At 40.9% G+C, this 15740-nt stretch overlaps 1 protein-coding gene across 1 annotated transcript; it reads left to right on the forward strand.

The window, feature by feature from the left end:
• Nucleotides 1-2606: 2606 nt before the first annotated feature.
• Nucleotides 2607-4415, forward strand: TEX13D (TEX13 family member D; the record flags this gene model as incomplete). Its single annotated transcript, XM_081277747.1, has 1 exon — nucleotides 2607-4415. One exon carries the CDS (start codon nucleotides 2607-2609, stop codon nucleotides 4413-4415), a length of 1809 nt encoding a protein of 602 aa, XP_081133873.1.
• Between the last annotated feature and the right edge of the window lie 11325 nt (nucleotides 4416-15740).

Genomic DNA, 15740 nt, shown 5'->3' on the forward strand with positions numbered 1-15740 from the left:
TTTTCATTGAAACAATACTTTTGCTGAATTCCAGTAGTTTTGGCATATTGTGTTGTAAGGGTCCGGCGAATGTCGGAGGAAGAGACCACCAAGAGACCAACTCATGCAACCACAGAAGGGGGTTTATTGAGAATCCAGCACGCTGGGGCTCCATGCCCACTCAACAAGGGAGAGCGGCCCAGAGCCCCCAGCAGGGGTTGAGCAGTGCTTAAGTACACTTTTTGGGGAGGGCAGGGGCTTTGCATAATCACAGTCTCCTTTAACAAATCACCATACACCGCGGGAGAATCAAACAACAATTCCTAAACATGATTAGTACGTTCATTGGCGGGAACAGGTCAGGAGGGAGTGATAGGTCAATCCTAAGGAGGGGATACATTCAAACTGATTGGTTTGGGCCCTGAATGCCTACGTGCCAAACTGCACAGGGTCCAGGTTTTTTAACAACTAAATGGTCAGTACCGGGCATTGTCTTAATTGCCTCAGGAATTTCAGGTTCTGTGTGCAGTTCAGAAACTTTACAATACCTAGTCCTTTACATTTTAACTCAGGCCTTGCAGCTTAGAAACTTTACCCTTTCAGTGAAGGAGCATGGTAGAAGAAAGCTACTCAGCTTATGGCAGCTGGGAAGCAGAGAAAGGAAGGAGCCATGCATATGCTCCATGGGCATGTTCCCAGAGACCTATTTCTCCCAACCATGCCCCACCTGCCTATAGTTTCCACCACCTCCCAGTAGGTCATTCATCTATCAGTGATGTCAGAGTTCTTATCAGTTCCCAAAAGCCCCACCTCTAGACATTGCTAAACTGGGGAACAAGCCTTCAACACATGAACTTCTGGAAGACATTCACAGATCCAAACTGTAACAGCATTGTTCAAGTCTTATATTTCCTTCCTGATATTTTGGTAAGTTCTTCTATTATTAAAAATGGGATAATGGAGTCACCATCTATTATGTAGAATTTCTATATCTCCCCATTGTCTGTCCATTTATGCAAGTATTTTGGGACTTTGCTGTTAGATGCATATATGTTTATAACTGATATATCTTATTGATAGATTACCATTTTAAACATTATATAATATCTTCTGTTTATAACTGATATTTTATAGATAGAACAAACATTTTAAACCTCCTTTTCTCAAACAATTTTTGTCTTAAAGCCTGCTTTATTTGTAAAGCTACTATAGATCTCAATTGATTATTTACTTGGAATACTAACCTTTTCCACCCATTTACTTTAAATGTATTTGTGTCTTTGGGTCTAAAATGAGTCTCTTGTGGACACAATATATTTGGATGATGTTTTTTTCCAGTTATCTATCCTTCTGATCTTTGCCTTTTAAAATTCATTCACATTTAATATATTTACTGATAGGGAACAACTTCTGACATCTTGCTATTTGAATTTTAATATATCATGTCTTCTCCCCATTTTCTTTATTACTGACTTTTTTGTTTCATTAATTTTTTTTATATTATACAATGTTGATTCCCTTCTCAATCATATATATAAATTATAAATTTTCTTAATAGTTACCCAGGGGATTACAATTATAATGTTAATTATAACATTATAGTCCAGAGTAATACCAATTTTATTTGAAAAATCTACCAAAACATTTGCTCTAATGTAGCTCCACCCCTTCAACATTGTTATTTTCATAAATTTCATATTTATATATTATATACCCAACATAGATTTATATTTTTATACAGTAGTTTTAAAAGTCATATATTAAAGAGGAGTTACATTCCAAAAATAAACTAATACTGTCTTTTGTGTTATCCTATATAATTACCTTTACCATGTGCTTTGTTTTTTGGCTTGGATTCCAGCCCAATATAGGCTGGAAGTTTCCCTTTTGTATTTCTACTAGGGAAGGTCCAGTTCATAGGAAGAACGTTTAGTCCAAAAAGAATACAAATACCATCTGAGATCAGGGTTGACCAGATAAAGATGGGAGTGAATTTCCACATAAGTGCTCAAGGATGTCATGGCTCAATCACTTGTTTTTTTTGATGACAGGGATTCTCAGTTCGTCTGCTCAGGATGGGGAGGGAAGTGTGCAGACAGCATGATTGACCCAATAGGAGGCTTGAAGTAATAACAAGAAAACAAGAGATGGAGCTGAGACTAGAGCAGTCTTCCTACAATCATCTATTTGACTTTGACACCTGCCTAGGAATTCATTCCGCTGTGCAAGATATTTTCTTTTCCGAGTTCCTATGAACAAAGCGGCTATTGGCTCATTGCAGTTCCTACCTCAGCCACCTTGCCTGTTCTGCCAGTAGTTGGTGCTGTGCTGAGGGAGGTTGGTCCCAGCAAACCTTGCGGCATGAGTCAGAGCTTCTCTCTGTGACGCCACGCTTCACGTCGTGCGGCGCAGAGGTTGGCGTGGTGGTGAGAGGAGCGGCTTTGTTCTTTGTGAGGAGACTGAGGGGGTTGAGGGAGGAGGAGGCCAGGACTGGGCCAGGACTGAGCAAAGACTGAAAGAGCACTGAGCGAGGAGTGTGGGGAGAGAGTTGGTGGCTGCAGACTCCCGGGGCGGGGCGGAAGTAGCAGCGGCGAAGCCGTCGCTCTACTTCCTAGGCCGCAGCAGCCATGGCGGTGGAATTTGGCGACCACGCCAGTGGCTTTCGCCACAATGAGGTGGTCCGGTTCATTAATAATGAAGTTCTCATGAATGGTGGTGGCCCAGGGTTCTACATGGCCTTTCGCTCTCGTCCCTGGAACGAGGTGGAGGACCGGCTTTGCACTGTGGTGGTGGACCCGCAGGTGCCTCGTGCCCTCAAGAGGGCGTGCACTTGGAGCGCCCTGGCCCTGGGCGTGCGAGTGGTGGCCAGGCAGCGGGAGCAGCAGGGGCGTCGGGTCCGTAGGCTGCAGGATCAGGTGGAGGAGCGCGAGGCAACTTGCTGGGCGCTGGCTTCCAAGTTGCAGCAGCTTCGTGAGGAGCGTGACGAGGTGGTTACACAGTTGCTCTTCACCCGATCTGCCTTGCAACAGGCAGTGAATGAAAGTGATATGCTGCGTGGGAGGCTGTTCCAGGTTGAAGGGGTGGCACAGGTTGCCCCCCCAGCCCATGATATAGTCCCTAGTCTGAGAGCCGATCAACCAGGGCCTGCAGTTTGGCCCCAGAATGCAGAGCAGCAGCGAGAAGTGGGAGCCGTAGGGAGAAATGACAGGCTGTATTTCGAGGCTCCAACATCAGCCCCGACAGCTGTCCTTTATATGCCAGGACCCCCGACTCCTTGGGCCTCGCCTGTGCAACCCCCTGTGCAAGTCCTGGTGCCACAGTCAGTCCCAATCCCACCACCATTACCAGTGGGATTCCCGTACTTGCCACCTCCACCACCTGCAGGAGTCATGGAAGCAGAAGCAGGAGTAGTCCCACTTCAGATGCCACCTGTGGGGTTCTGTCCACCTGGCTCCTGGGTTGCAGGGAACTTCCAGAATGAGACAATCCCTCTGTGGGACCAGAGATACTATGTCCAGGCTGAAGGTTCTGCGAACCTTCAGGGGTCTGTCCTAGGGGACAACAGAAGCCTCAGCCAGGAAGGTCTAGAGAAACCCCAGGTGACGGCTTCCCTAGTCAACATGGGGAACTGTGGCCAAGAAGTAGGTCCACAGAGGTCTCAGGGAATGCTCCCCGGTGAGGACAGTGTGTGTCATATCCAACAGGAAGAACCAGAGCAGTCTCAAGGGATGACTTCCCTAGTTGACATAGGGAGTCACATCAAGGAAGAAGGTCCAGAAATACCCCAGGGGATGGTCTCCCTGGGAGACACAGGGACCCATAGCGAAGAAAAAGGTCTACAGAGTGATCAGGGGATTGTCTCCCTGGTTGACCTGGGTAACCACAGCCAGAAAGAGAGTCCACAGATGCCCCAGGTAACACACCTACTTGAAGAAAGTGGGCACCATAGCCAAGAAGAAGTTCATCAGAGGCCCGAGGGAATGTATTCCCTGGAGCACAGCAGAAGCCACTGCCAGGAAGAAGGTCCAGAGAGGGCCCAGGGAATGGCACCCCTTGAGTTCAGTGGGAGCAACAGCCAGGAAGAACATTTACAGAGAGCTCTGGGGATAACTGTCTCAGGGTTGAACAGAAGTCATGATCTGGAAGAAGGTGCAGAGAGGCCCCAGACAACCCCTGTGTGGGAGAGCTGGAGTCAAGCTGTGAGAGAAAGCCCAAAGAAACAGCAGCCTCAGTGGCAGAAGGCCAAGCAACCACAAGGGAAAAGAACACTGGGTTCCCAGCATCAGGAGAAGTATGCCTCACGCTACAATCAAGAGAATTGGGTCTGCCTATGGTGTAAAGCCATGAATTTTTCATGGCGCACAGCTTGTTACAAATGCAAGAAAGCCTCTGTGCCAGTTGAGGGTGGAGGTGTCAACACAGGACAAACTCACTGATTTCAGGAAGGTAAGTAAGAATGGAAACACTTTAAAGAGAAACCAATTTCCTAAGTCCCTCGGCCACCTTCTGACAAAAGGTAACTTCACAGAAAATATGATACCAAAATTATTCAGAAAATCAAGTAAAATAACCTATTATCTCATTACTCAGATTAACTACTTTTGTGTTTACTATTGTGAACACAAATGTAATTATATTATTTCATTCATTTACTTCAACAAAGAGAGGCTATTGAAAAACACTCTTTAAATTGGAAATTTCTCCTAATTGCATTTAAATTTTGCAGGTGGTGGATTCTTGATGGCTGTTATGGAGTGGTTTATACCCTGGAGAATCTGATTATGAAGACTTTCCCCATGCAACCCCTCTTTTCTATTTTCTTCTTAACCCCCTTTTCCTGAAAATGCTATGTATTTGGGAACAGCCATATGGTTATAGAGTTATGAGTTATGTTGAATTTTAGAAAGCACTTTTTCTTGAAAACACTCTTGTCCCTTTGGAAACTACTATAGTGTTCATGTTGATTCTTTTTGGTTCTTAAGTTTTATAGGTGAGGTCCTGGTTTTTTTTTTTTTTTTGTCTTAATCCTACTTTGTTGCTGAAGAAGCTGAATCTTGCCCACTAAAAGATCTCATCAGAGCTGAAAGAAATTACACCTTGGTTTTGATGGACCCATACTTTACTGAGACCCCTCACCACCACTGACTGGAGCTGAGAAGAGAGGAAATCAATGAAGAAGAAATACCTTGGTACTCTTCAGGTGGACAATGAAAAACTAAATTGCTTTGTTAGCAATTAATTTTTCCACTGGGACAAGGAATTAACTTGGAAGAGTTTGGCAGGGGTTGAACTGTTAAATTCTATATATGATAGCAAATTGATTAATTTCATTTAATCATAAAAAATGTTATTAACTGAACTACATGGTATTATCTGGTGCCTATAGCATAATCTTTTTCTGTTGTTTAAATGATAGAAAAGAGCATAATTTGAGATACAGTGTACGTCAGGAATGTCTTTTTTGCCTTGCATGTAGTATGGCCTTGGGTAAAACCAATTGAGATAACATTCAGATCATTTTTGTATTCTGGGGGCAAAGTAATTGAGTGACCAAACTACTCATCTCCTTGGTCACAAGGGAGACAAATGAGCAGTGGCAAATACCAGCAAGGTGTCCTCATGAAAGTGTGGATCAACTATTATCCTAGCTGCCCTGCAGCCCACCAGAACTGTCATGAAAAAAGGTAGTGTTTGGGGAATGTTGACTATACATTCTAGCCCTCCCGGCTGCCCCCATCTCAAGTACCTTTCCATCTAATAGTGAATAACAAAATGGATTCCAAAGACAGACATGGGGCAATGCTCTTTGTATGGCCAGTGCTTCTCTTAGGAGAATTAATTGGATTAAAATAGAATGGAATCAGGGCTAGCACTCCAGAGTGCTCTTGGGTCCCTTTTCTTCCACTGGATGTGTTATGCAGGCTCTCTGTTTCTTCAAGGCAAGGAGGAGCCAGGATAGAGCCCAGGGGGTGGGAGGTGAGAGGTGAGATCCACTTCCCGTCTGAACAAAAGGTTTCCCAAAGTTTCCTTGGAGATCCTGCCCACCTCAATGATGTTAATGAGGGGGTTTTCTGATCCTAATTAGCAATAAAGAGTTTGCACTTCTCATATGTATCCTGTGTAGTGTGTATGGTGTGGAGGTGGGATTGGGGGTGGGAGGCAGATTTGCTTAGAGGCGGCAGATTAAATCCTTTTCTCTCAGTGAGATGAAGGGAATTTCAATCTCATTTCCTATTGGAGGACTCCTTCTCTTCTTTCCATTCATCCAAGAATTGGAGGTACCTCTTTGGTGCCTTCACTATCCAGGTCCACATGGCATGTCTGCTGTTCTAAGACTGGTGGGACATGCAGAAAGGGGGCTTAGGTAGGAGGGTGCTTCTGCCTAGGCTAGAGTCCTAAAGCTTCCCTCCGTGTATGGAGAAGCTGTTTCCCTGAAGTCTTGTTTCCTCCAGGCCCCCTGATGTCCTATGAGCAGAAATTTTCCTCCTGCCTTTCTGCTCTCCAAGGTACTGTCCCCTCCTACACACTGTATCTTCAAGGTGCTCATGATTCTGGGAAGTAGCCATGCTGTAGGCTGTTCAGAACAAATATTCCATGAGGTTAAGGGGAATAGAGGCTGGTTACCTGCTTGACTTAGGGACGGGAATGGGAACAGAGAACAAAAGTGACCTTGCCTCACTAGAATTTTCATTTCCCTAAGAGCTAATGATTATGGGGGGAGAGCTTTGAAACTGGAAGGGGAGCATTGGAGTGGAAGGAATTCAATATGGACATCAAACCCAAAGTTAATGATTTATTGGGGTGCCTCGGTTACTTGGGAGGGGAGTATTAGAAAGGAAGGGATTCATCACAGACATCAAACCCAAAGCTATGTTGCCTGGGTTGGGGCAGACTTTGTGATATTCATGTTTGCTGATAGTTCCTTGAAATTTTTGGAATATAGGACACAGACTTGAGACTTGGGAATGTTCCAGCATAATCTATTTTCATGTACCAGCAGGTCATTCTAGATCTCACTATAATTGCTGCTTTTATGGCTTCAAAACAGACTCTGCTATTCATTGGCACACATTTAGGTCTATATGAAAATAGAGTCCCTCTATGCGTAGCCTTTATGTATTTTAATATGATTATACAGTCTTCCAGGGCTGACCTTTTTCAAAGCAACCTGAATTCATTGAGGCTGCCAAATCACTATTTTCTTTTAGGCTGGGTACACAAAAGAAAGGGCAGCAGGTTTCTATGACAAGAGCATGGGCTTTGAAGCCAGAAAGACCTGAGTTCAGAAACTTGCTCCATTACTCACTAGCCATGTGACCTCAAAGAAATTACTAAATTTCTCTGGGCTCCAACAAATTTTAGTTCCCATTCCCTACCATTGGAGTTCTGATCTTGATGCTAGGGTAATTAGTATAGGTTTTATTAGGGGCTAATGGTGAGAGCTACCATTGAGTGCTAACTGTGTGCCAGACTCTCTAAGCATATTATGCCTTTTGTTGACTGTAGTTATGATAAGTATCTATATTAATATTTCTTCAAAATGGACACTATCATACCATTTTACAAATGTGTTAAGTCAATACCCAAATTTGGTGATTGGTGAAGCCTGGCTACAAAATGAAATTTGATTGGCTCCGTATGTCTGTATTTGTAGGGCATAATGTAACATGTGGGGCATGTTGCATCAGAAAGGAGGAAACCTAACTTGCTATCCGCTTCCCGGTCCTGGGGCCACATGTGGCTAAGATAGCGCCTGGTGCGATCAGCCAGAAGGCATTTCGGTGAGGAAAAATCAGACCACCTCTGGGATTGGCTCAGAACCCTACAGCCCTCAAGGACAGCTCTTGTCTCCTATTACTGCCTGTAGGGTGGGTATACACGTGAACTCGCCCCACCCTACTGACCTTTACCCTGATTGGCTCCAGTGCCTTATATTAGCTGTGTGTGTTTTTTCAATAAACTGAGATCCGGCTTTGACTGGTCTCCCTGATTGTCCTCTGGCGGGGGAGGGCTGGGTTCGGGTCATCAGTGGGCCTTTCCTTTCTTGGTTGTCCTGGTGGGGTGGGGCGTGCTCTCTCCCAATCTCTCCTGCAGGTCAGGAGGGAAGGGGGGGAGCTAAAAACCCCAACATGTATTCTTCCCATTATATCATATCACACTATCTTAACCTTTTACCCATTCTGAGTAATATCTCCAAATTTTAGGATGTGAGACTATCTAGGCTGCCAGTGAGTAGGACCATTTATAATCTTAATCATGAGGACTCCCCAAGTTTCCTCATTGACTAATGTTTATTTTTTATATTTAATAAAAATATTCAGAAGCACATTGAAATAAGTATAGGAAGTGTTGCTGCACTAGATATCTATAACCCAGAATACCTCATACAATTCTTTGAGTATAACACCCTATTTTGTTCACTGTTGGAAGCATTCTCTTCAATGGACCTATGAATTCCTCCAGTCAATTAAATTCTGACCTGTCTGGTCTAACTTCTCTGGGGTATAAAGCAATTGTTGATAAACATTTTGTCATCCCAAATGTCAATTTTAGAGGTAAGCAATGCCCTTAAGATCTTTTTTTTTTTTTTTTTATTACTTTGCAGATCAGGTAAACGGCACGTATTCAGGACAGTGTTGTTATCAGTTGGGTAATGTACTCTGAGGAAGTAATTGTTATTGGCTTCAATGACCTTGTGTTCCATTAGAAAAAAATAAGGTAAGTATTCAACAGACTGTAGTTTTCAGCCTTTTCCTCAATTGTTAACATCATATCTTTTGGCCTGTAGGTGTCATTTTTTGAAAGATTCTATATAGCAAAGGGCATCAATTAGTAAATGATTATTTTCTCATTTAAAATTAAGAATCCCTCTATAAATGTCCCTCTCACAGTCAATATACTTCTAACAAGAAGCAGTCTTTTACCATTTGAGTATAGGATTTTTGTGATGATCCATTGAATTGTGTTATTACTATTATTGTTACATGCAGCTGAAACACAGGCAAATGGACCATTTTTGTAGGCTCTTTGTAAGAGTGAAACTACCTCAGAATCTATTCAATACTACCATCTTTTTTTGAGAGAGAGAGAGAGTTTTTTTTAATATTTACTTTTTAGTTTTCGGTGGACACAGCATCCTTATTTTATTTTTATGTGGTGCCGAGGATCGAACCCAGCACCCCACGCATGCCAGGCGAGCGTGCTACCGCTTGAGCCACATCCCCAGCCCTAATACTACCATCTTAAAAGTCTACCTACTGTCTTGAGAGGCTGAGGCAGAAGGATTTTAAGTTCAAAACTAGCATGAGCAACTTAGGGAAGCCCTAAGCAAATTAGCGAGACTCTATCTCTAAATAAAAACTAAAAAAAGGGCTGGGGATGTGGCTGAGTGGTTAAACACCTCTGGGGTAATCCCTGGGACCAAAGAAAAAAATTATAAAGTTTGGGAACACAAGTTATGAGAAACCTCTGTAAATACGTACTAAATCCCAGTATTTGCTAAAGGATTTTAGAAGTATCCAAAGTCAGTATGTACCATTTTGGGTTGTAAAGCTTCCATGGTAGCTAGATGGTTTCAAATTGTGCCCCCAGTGAACTACAAAATTGCTAAGAAAGTTGGCTTTGCTTTACTTCAAAGTAATGTGCAGTATTACAGCTTCACTTGAGACATTGTCCAGGTCTTTGATTTTTATGTCTGTATCTACTATTTTAGGCTTTATTCTTCATTTTTCACTACATTACTAAAATTATTGCACACAAGGCAGAAACCTATGATTACTTTTGTGGTAAGCAGCATTAAACCATATCCTAGTGTTTATTAAATGATGACAAAGCGCTCTCTCAGGGTTTTGTCTATAAGTAAAAGTTTTAGGGGATTTAATATCATTTATTTTTTGCTTGATATATATTTATTTTGATCATTTTGATGAACAACATTGGCTCCAGAAAAGGAGTGAGAAAATATTGAAAATTTCATACTATTATTACTAAAATTCCCAAAATTGCATAGTTTCGAAATTTTAGAATATAGTTGACCTGCTTTGTAAAAGACTCATACTAGTGAATTCCCAATTGATCAAAGATTCTAGCATTTTTTCATGAAATCCTTATTACTGAGAAGGAAAAGAAAAACACTGCCAATGTTGCCTTATATAACTACACAATGCATTTAAAAATCCATCATTAGCTGTTTTGTTTACCAGATGATAATAGTTAATTTGTATTTTCAAACCTGTTAAGGGGATGTTTACAGTCCATTTCATTTTATTCCTTTTCCAAATTTTGGTGTTTGTGATGTATAAACCAAAGTAATAATTCATGTTTTAAAACATCAAAAGTTTTTTTTTTATAAATGTTTAGACAAAAATACATTGACAAAATAACAGTCTTTTGGACTTAATCTTATAGATTAAGTACCAGTGGTGGAACTTTATTTTTGAGCTTCCAAAACAAAAAACAAAAAAACATGTACCTGATAAAACATGGAGTATAATTCAACTTTCAGAACAGATTTTTAGATGGCAAGTTGGAGCCTCATTTATAAAGAAGTGATATTTGCTTGTGATGATGTCATCAACAAATGGGACTTACTTAAACTAAAAAGTTTTTTCTCAGCAAGAGAAACAATAAGAGAGGTAAATAGGGAGCCTACATCCTGGGAACAAATTTTTACTCCTCACACTTCAGATAGAGCCCTAATATCCAGAGTATACAAAGAACTCAAAAAATTAGACAATAAGATAACAAATAACCCAATCAACAAATGGGCCAAGGACCTGAACAGACACTTCTCAGAGGAGGATATACAATCAATCAACAAGTACATGAAAAAATGCTCACCATCTCTAGCAGTCAGAGAAATGCAAATCAAAACCACCCTAAGATACCATCTCACTCCAGTAAGATTGGCAGCCACTATGAAGTCAAACAACAACAAGTGCTGGCGAGGATGTGGAGAAAAGGGTACACTTGTACATTGCTGGTGTGGCCAATTTGGAAAGCAGTTTGGAGATTCCTGGGAAAGCTGGGAATGGAACCACCATTTGACCCTGCTATTGCCCTTCTCGGACTATTCCCTGAAGACCTTAAAAGAGCATGCTACAGGGATACTGCCACATCGATGTTCATAGCAGCACAATTCACAATAGCTAGACTGTGGAACCAACCCAGATGCCCTTCAATAGATGAATGGATAAAAAATGTGGCATCTATACACATTGGAGTACTAGGCAGCAATAAAAAATGACAAAATCATAGAATTTGCAGGCAAATGGATGGCACTAGAGCAGATTATGCTTAGTGAAGCTAGCCAAACCCTAAAAAACAAATACCAAATGTCTTCTTTAATATAATGAGAGCAACTATGAACAGAGCAGGGAGGAATAGCAGGAAGAAAAGATTAACATTAGACATGAGATGGGAGGGAAAGAGAGAGAAAAGGGAAATTGCATGGAAATGAAGGGAGACCCCCATTGCTATACAAAATTACATATAAGAGGTTGTGAGGGGAATGGGAAAATAAACTAAGGAGAGAAATGAATTACAGTAGGTGGGGTAGAGAGAGAAGATGGGAGGGGAGGGGAGGGGGGATAGTGGGGGATAGGAAAGGTAGCAGAATACAACAATTACTAATAGGGCATTATGTAAAATTGTGGATGTGTAACTGACGTGATTCTGCAATCTGCATTTGGGGTAAAATTGGGGGTTCATAACCCACTTCAATCTAATGTATGAAATATGATATGTCAAGAGCTTCGTAATGTTGTGAACAACCAATAAAAAAAAATTAAAAAAAACCATGTACCTGATAAAACATGGAGTATAATTCAACTTTCAGAACAGATTTTTAGATGGCAAGTTGGAGCCTCATTTATAAAGAAGTGATATTTGCTTGTGATGATGTCATACTCTGAGGGCCCCCACCCAAGGTCAAGGGAGGCAGAAAGATGATTCAGTTACAATCCAAAGGTACCTGGATTGATAAGGCCAAAAGAGCTACAGGATGATTTATTTCTTTGTCAAGTGCTGAGGTTTGGAATGTGAAGAATTGTTTCTACCAAAGTGAGGCAGACCACAGGGTAACTGTTGTTAAATGATAAATGTCAAAATAGTCAATGTCAGAAATTATGTAAAGGAGGCAAATTAGAAGCGTCTCTACTTGCAGAAAGTTCTCACTATAAGGGAAAGAGGAAGGGGAAAGGGAGGGTGCTAACTAGATTCCAGATACTGTGCTAAGATTTAGGCTAAGATCTTCCAGGGGTTTATAAACTGTAGAAAGAACAGTATAAAGTATCTGTTAGGTTCAAGGGACATTGTATACTCACTTTCATTTATCCTTAAGGGAAAGGTAAGAAAAAATGGCCAAGGAATTGCCTTCATTTGGTCTAGAAAGGAACAAAAAGAACAGTGGGTCAATAAGACATTTGTATATCCACTTTGTCCCAGAATATAAGATGCCTAGATCACTTAATTTTTTTTTAAGAAATGGAGTCTTGGTTTGTTGCCCAGGCTGACACCAAACTTCTGGGCTCAAGCAATCTTCCTGAGTAGGTGGGACTACAGGTGCATGCCACTGTACCTGTCTAGATCACTTTAAAAACAAACCCAAAATTATTCAGTGTTCTGTGACCTTGAATAGATAAACTGATGATCTAGATTCTAGGCTTATAAGCCTGGAAAACAGACCTTGACACTCAAGAACTTTCCACGACATAGTAACAAATGAGATCCAGGCCAAAACAGTGTGTCTGATCTAATAACCCATATCAGATGTGTTGTGTTACTGTTACCCCCAAGAATAAAACCTCAGAAGCAGGCAGTTTCAGCTAGCATTAAGGGGCTTTCTTTTAGGATAAGTAAAAGGGTTTTGCATAGAACACAGAAATATAAACAACTTGCCATCTTGAAGAAATCATGCAGGTTCAGAATGTCAGTTGAGCTAGATGTCCCACTGTAGAGCCCTATCCTTTCCTCTGTCAACATCTCTTAAGTGAATTGTAATAGTCTGATTGCTTGTCTTCTTCACTAGCCTGTAACATACTTGAGTGCAGGTCATATGCTTTTATTTTCTCTATCCTAAGTACCTACTGTATTATCTGGTATGTAGTAGGTGCTCATAAATGGTTTAAAGAATAAATATTAAAGCAGGCTTAATAAATACAACAATCCTGTCTTTGGCTTCTCACTTTCAAAAGGGCTTTTAGAGAAAAACAGCCTCCTATAGCCAGATATTATCTAAAGGAGGTGCTTTTTTTTTTTTAAAAGAGACATTTAAAATTTTTTTCTTTTCACATTTTTTTTTGTAGAGGAAGTGAATTTTAGTAAGTGCTGAGAGAATGTGTAAACTCATCACAGGTGACAATATCATAACACTGTCACTGGAGAATTCACACCTATAGATAAGCTAGTGGAAGAAGAAAGTTAGCTTAGAAAGGTTAGGGAAAAAATTTTGAAATGTCAGATCCACTCTATAAAACTGACCACCCTTGGCATGGTTCTTTTAATCTACCTGGACTTGAGAACAGCCTAGGGCTTTTGAAATGAAGACAATTAGCACCTCAGACAGGGCATCCACATGCAAAATTCTATCACCTCTCAGAGACCTTAGGAGGTGACAAGTTTAGATAAGAAGACACTTTCAACCTTGGCTGATGGGTTTTTCTAACTTTTAAGGCTTTTATATTTGATTTAAATGACATCTATATTCTAAAAGATTGTAGTTTTTTTTAAAACTACACCTATGATTTTTTTTAAAACCACCCTATGATTTTCACTTCATAGGTTATTTGAAAACAAGAACAAAATCTTTCCCTTATTGAGCAAGGCTTGAGGAAACAGATCTTGTTTCTTGCACACAAATGAGAAAAGTTCATTTCCCCCCTGTTTCTCTCTAAAAAAGCACCTTCAGCTTTCATTTAGAGCACAGGCTGGAAATGACATTTGGGGTCATCTGGTCCAACTGCATCTGACAGACAGACAAAATGAGGGAGGGAGGGAGGGAGGGAGGGAGAGAGAGAGAGAGAGAGAGAGAGAGAGAGAGAGAGAGAGAGAGAGAGAGAGATATTGAGATTTAGTGGTAAAACATGGAGTATAATTCAACTTTCATAATTGTTAGACTAGGGTCCTTCTATTTCATCTTGATGTTTTAAAGGTGGGCCCAAGGTATGTAGATTGAATTGTGTGTGTGTGTGTGTGTGTGTGTGTGTGTGTGTAAAAGACTATTTCAGTGATTTTATTGTCTTGAGTGTTAACTTTATTCACTCACTCAGAAAATATACTTAGCATCTACTATGTGCTAGACACTGGGATACAATATTGAACAAAGCACACAAAATCCTGCTGTAATAGACCTTAAAGTTAAGTCGAGGAGACAGATAAATAATTAGATTATTCTGCTCCTAAGTGATTTATATTTGTTCTTGGGGCTCATTCCCTAACCATTTGTCTAAGAGTACCTCTACTATGGCCATTGTTCTCTTGTCTCATTTCCCTCCCTTTCCTCTCTCATGGGTATGAAGAGAGTAGAGGAAGACAGCCATTTCAATTCCAATTTTCTCATACTTCAAGCTCAGCATGAAGGTTTGAATTTGCTAAAGTCAGGTTTAGTACCAGTGTAGCTCTCGAGTGAAGATGTCAGTATTTTTCATCAACACTGCACTAGTGGGCTGGCTCAGCTGTCAGCTTGCTTTTGAGATGACAATGAGGTACTGGATGTGAGAGTTGTACTATTACCTTATAATTTATCTGTTCCTTTTTTTATACAATTTTAGTTGTGCTGAACCCTGCTGTACCTGGCTGCTTTGACAGGTGTGCTATTTTAGCAACACGGAACAAAACACAGAAAGAAAAGAAGAATGTATGGTATGCTTGTGCTGTCAGATCCAGGTTGCTGTGTTCCTAAGTTTGTAGACGATTTGTTCAGAGTTGTTCTGAGATGGAGATGGAGATGGAGATGGAGATGGAGAAGGAGAAGGAGAAGGAGAAGGAGAAGGAGAAGGAAGGAGAAGGAGAAGGAGAAGGAGAAGGAGAAGAGAAGGAGAAGGAGAAGGGGAACAACCAACACCAAAACCGGTTAGGTTTTAACCTATGTGACACTGAATATTCTCACAGTTCATCTGACAGGGTGTTACCCATAATGACCAATATAAGAGGATCCTCTTCCTTGTCTTTTTTTCATATCTGAAATATCATCATTGTGATTAATTTCTTTGGGCTTACAATTTGCTTGCTCAAAATGCAGAGCCCTTGGTGGACTAATTTCTCAAGTCCTTAACATTGGAGTATGTATGCATTTACATATCACTCTGATTTCTTCCTTGACCCAAGCTGTGAAAAGATGTAGCAGGGAGTTGGTTAAAAACACATGAGGTTGGAAGATGATAAGATCATCAGTTTCCTAGAGGCATCCCCAAATGTCACCTTGAATGCTGTTTTTAAACAAAATTTTTGTAGTGTTGAAAATGACTGTAGGAGGCTTTTGTTGATGGGTTAGCTACTAAGGCTGGTCTCTCTTCAATCAAGGAGTTACTACTGGCTACTGCCAAAATTTAGAGGGTTGTTATTAACTCTAGTAGGTAGGGCATAAATATCTGCCTTTGGTGCAAACTTTGTGCCTTGCACCAAAGGCAGATATTGAGATTCATTGAGGATTTAATATCATTTTCTCTACTGAGATCCCAGCTTTGCCATACTCTTAAGGAACTAGCCTCTGAAGCAGTGGAAGCAATACAACAGACAACATAGCTTTAGCTCTTCAAACTCCA

This window comes from Spermophilus citellus, assembly GCF_964194105.1.
Source record: "Spermophilus citellus genome assembly, chromosome: X".
In the NCBI taxonomy this organism is placed as follows: domain Eukaryota; kingdom Metazoa; phylum Chordata; class Mammalia; order Rodentia; family Sciuridae; genus Spermophilus; species Spermophilus citellus.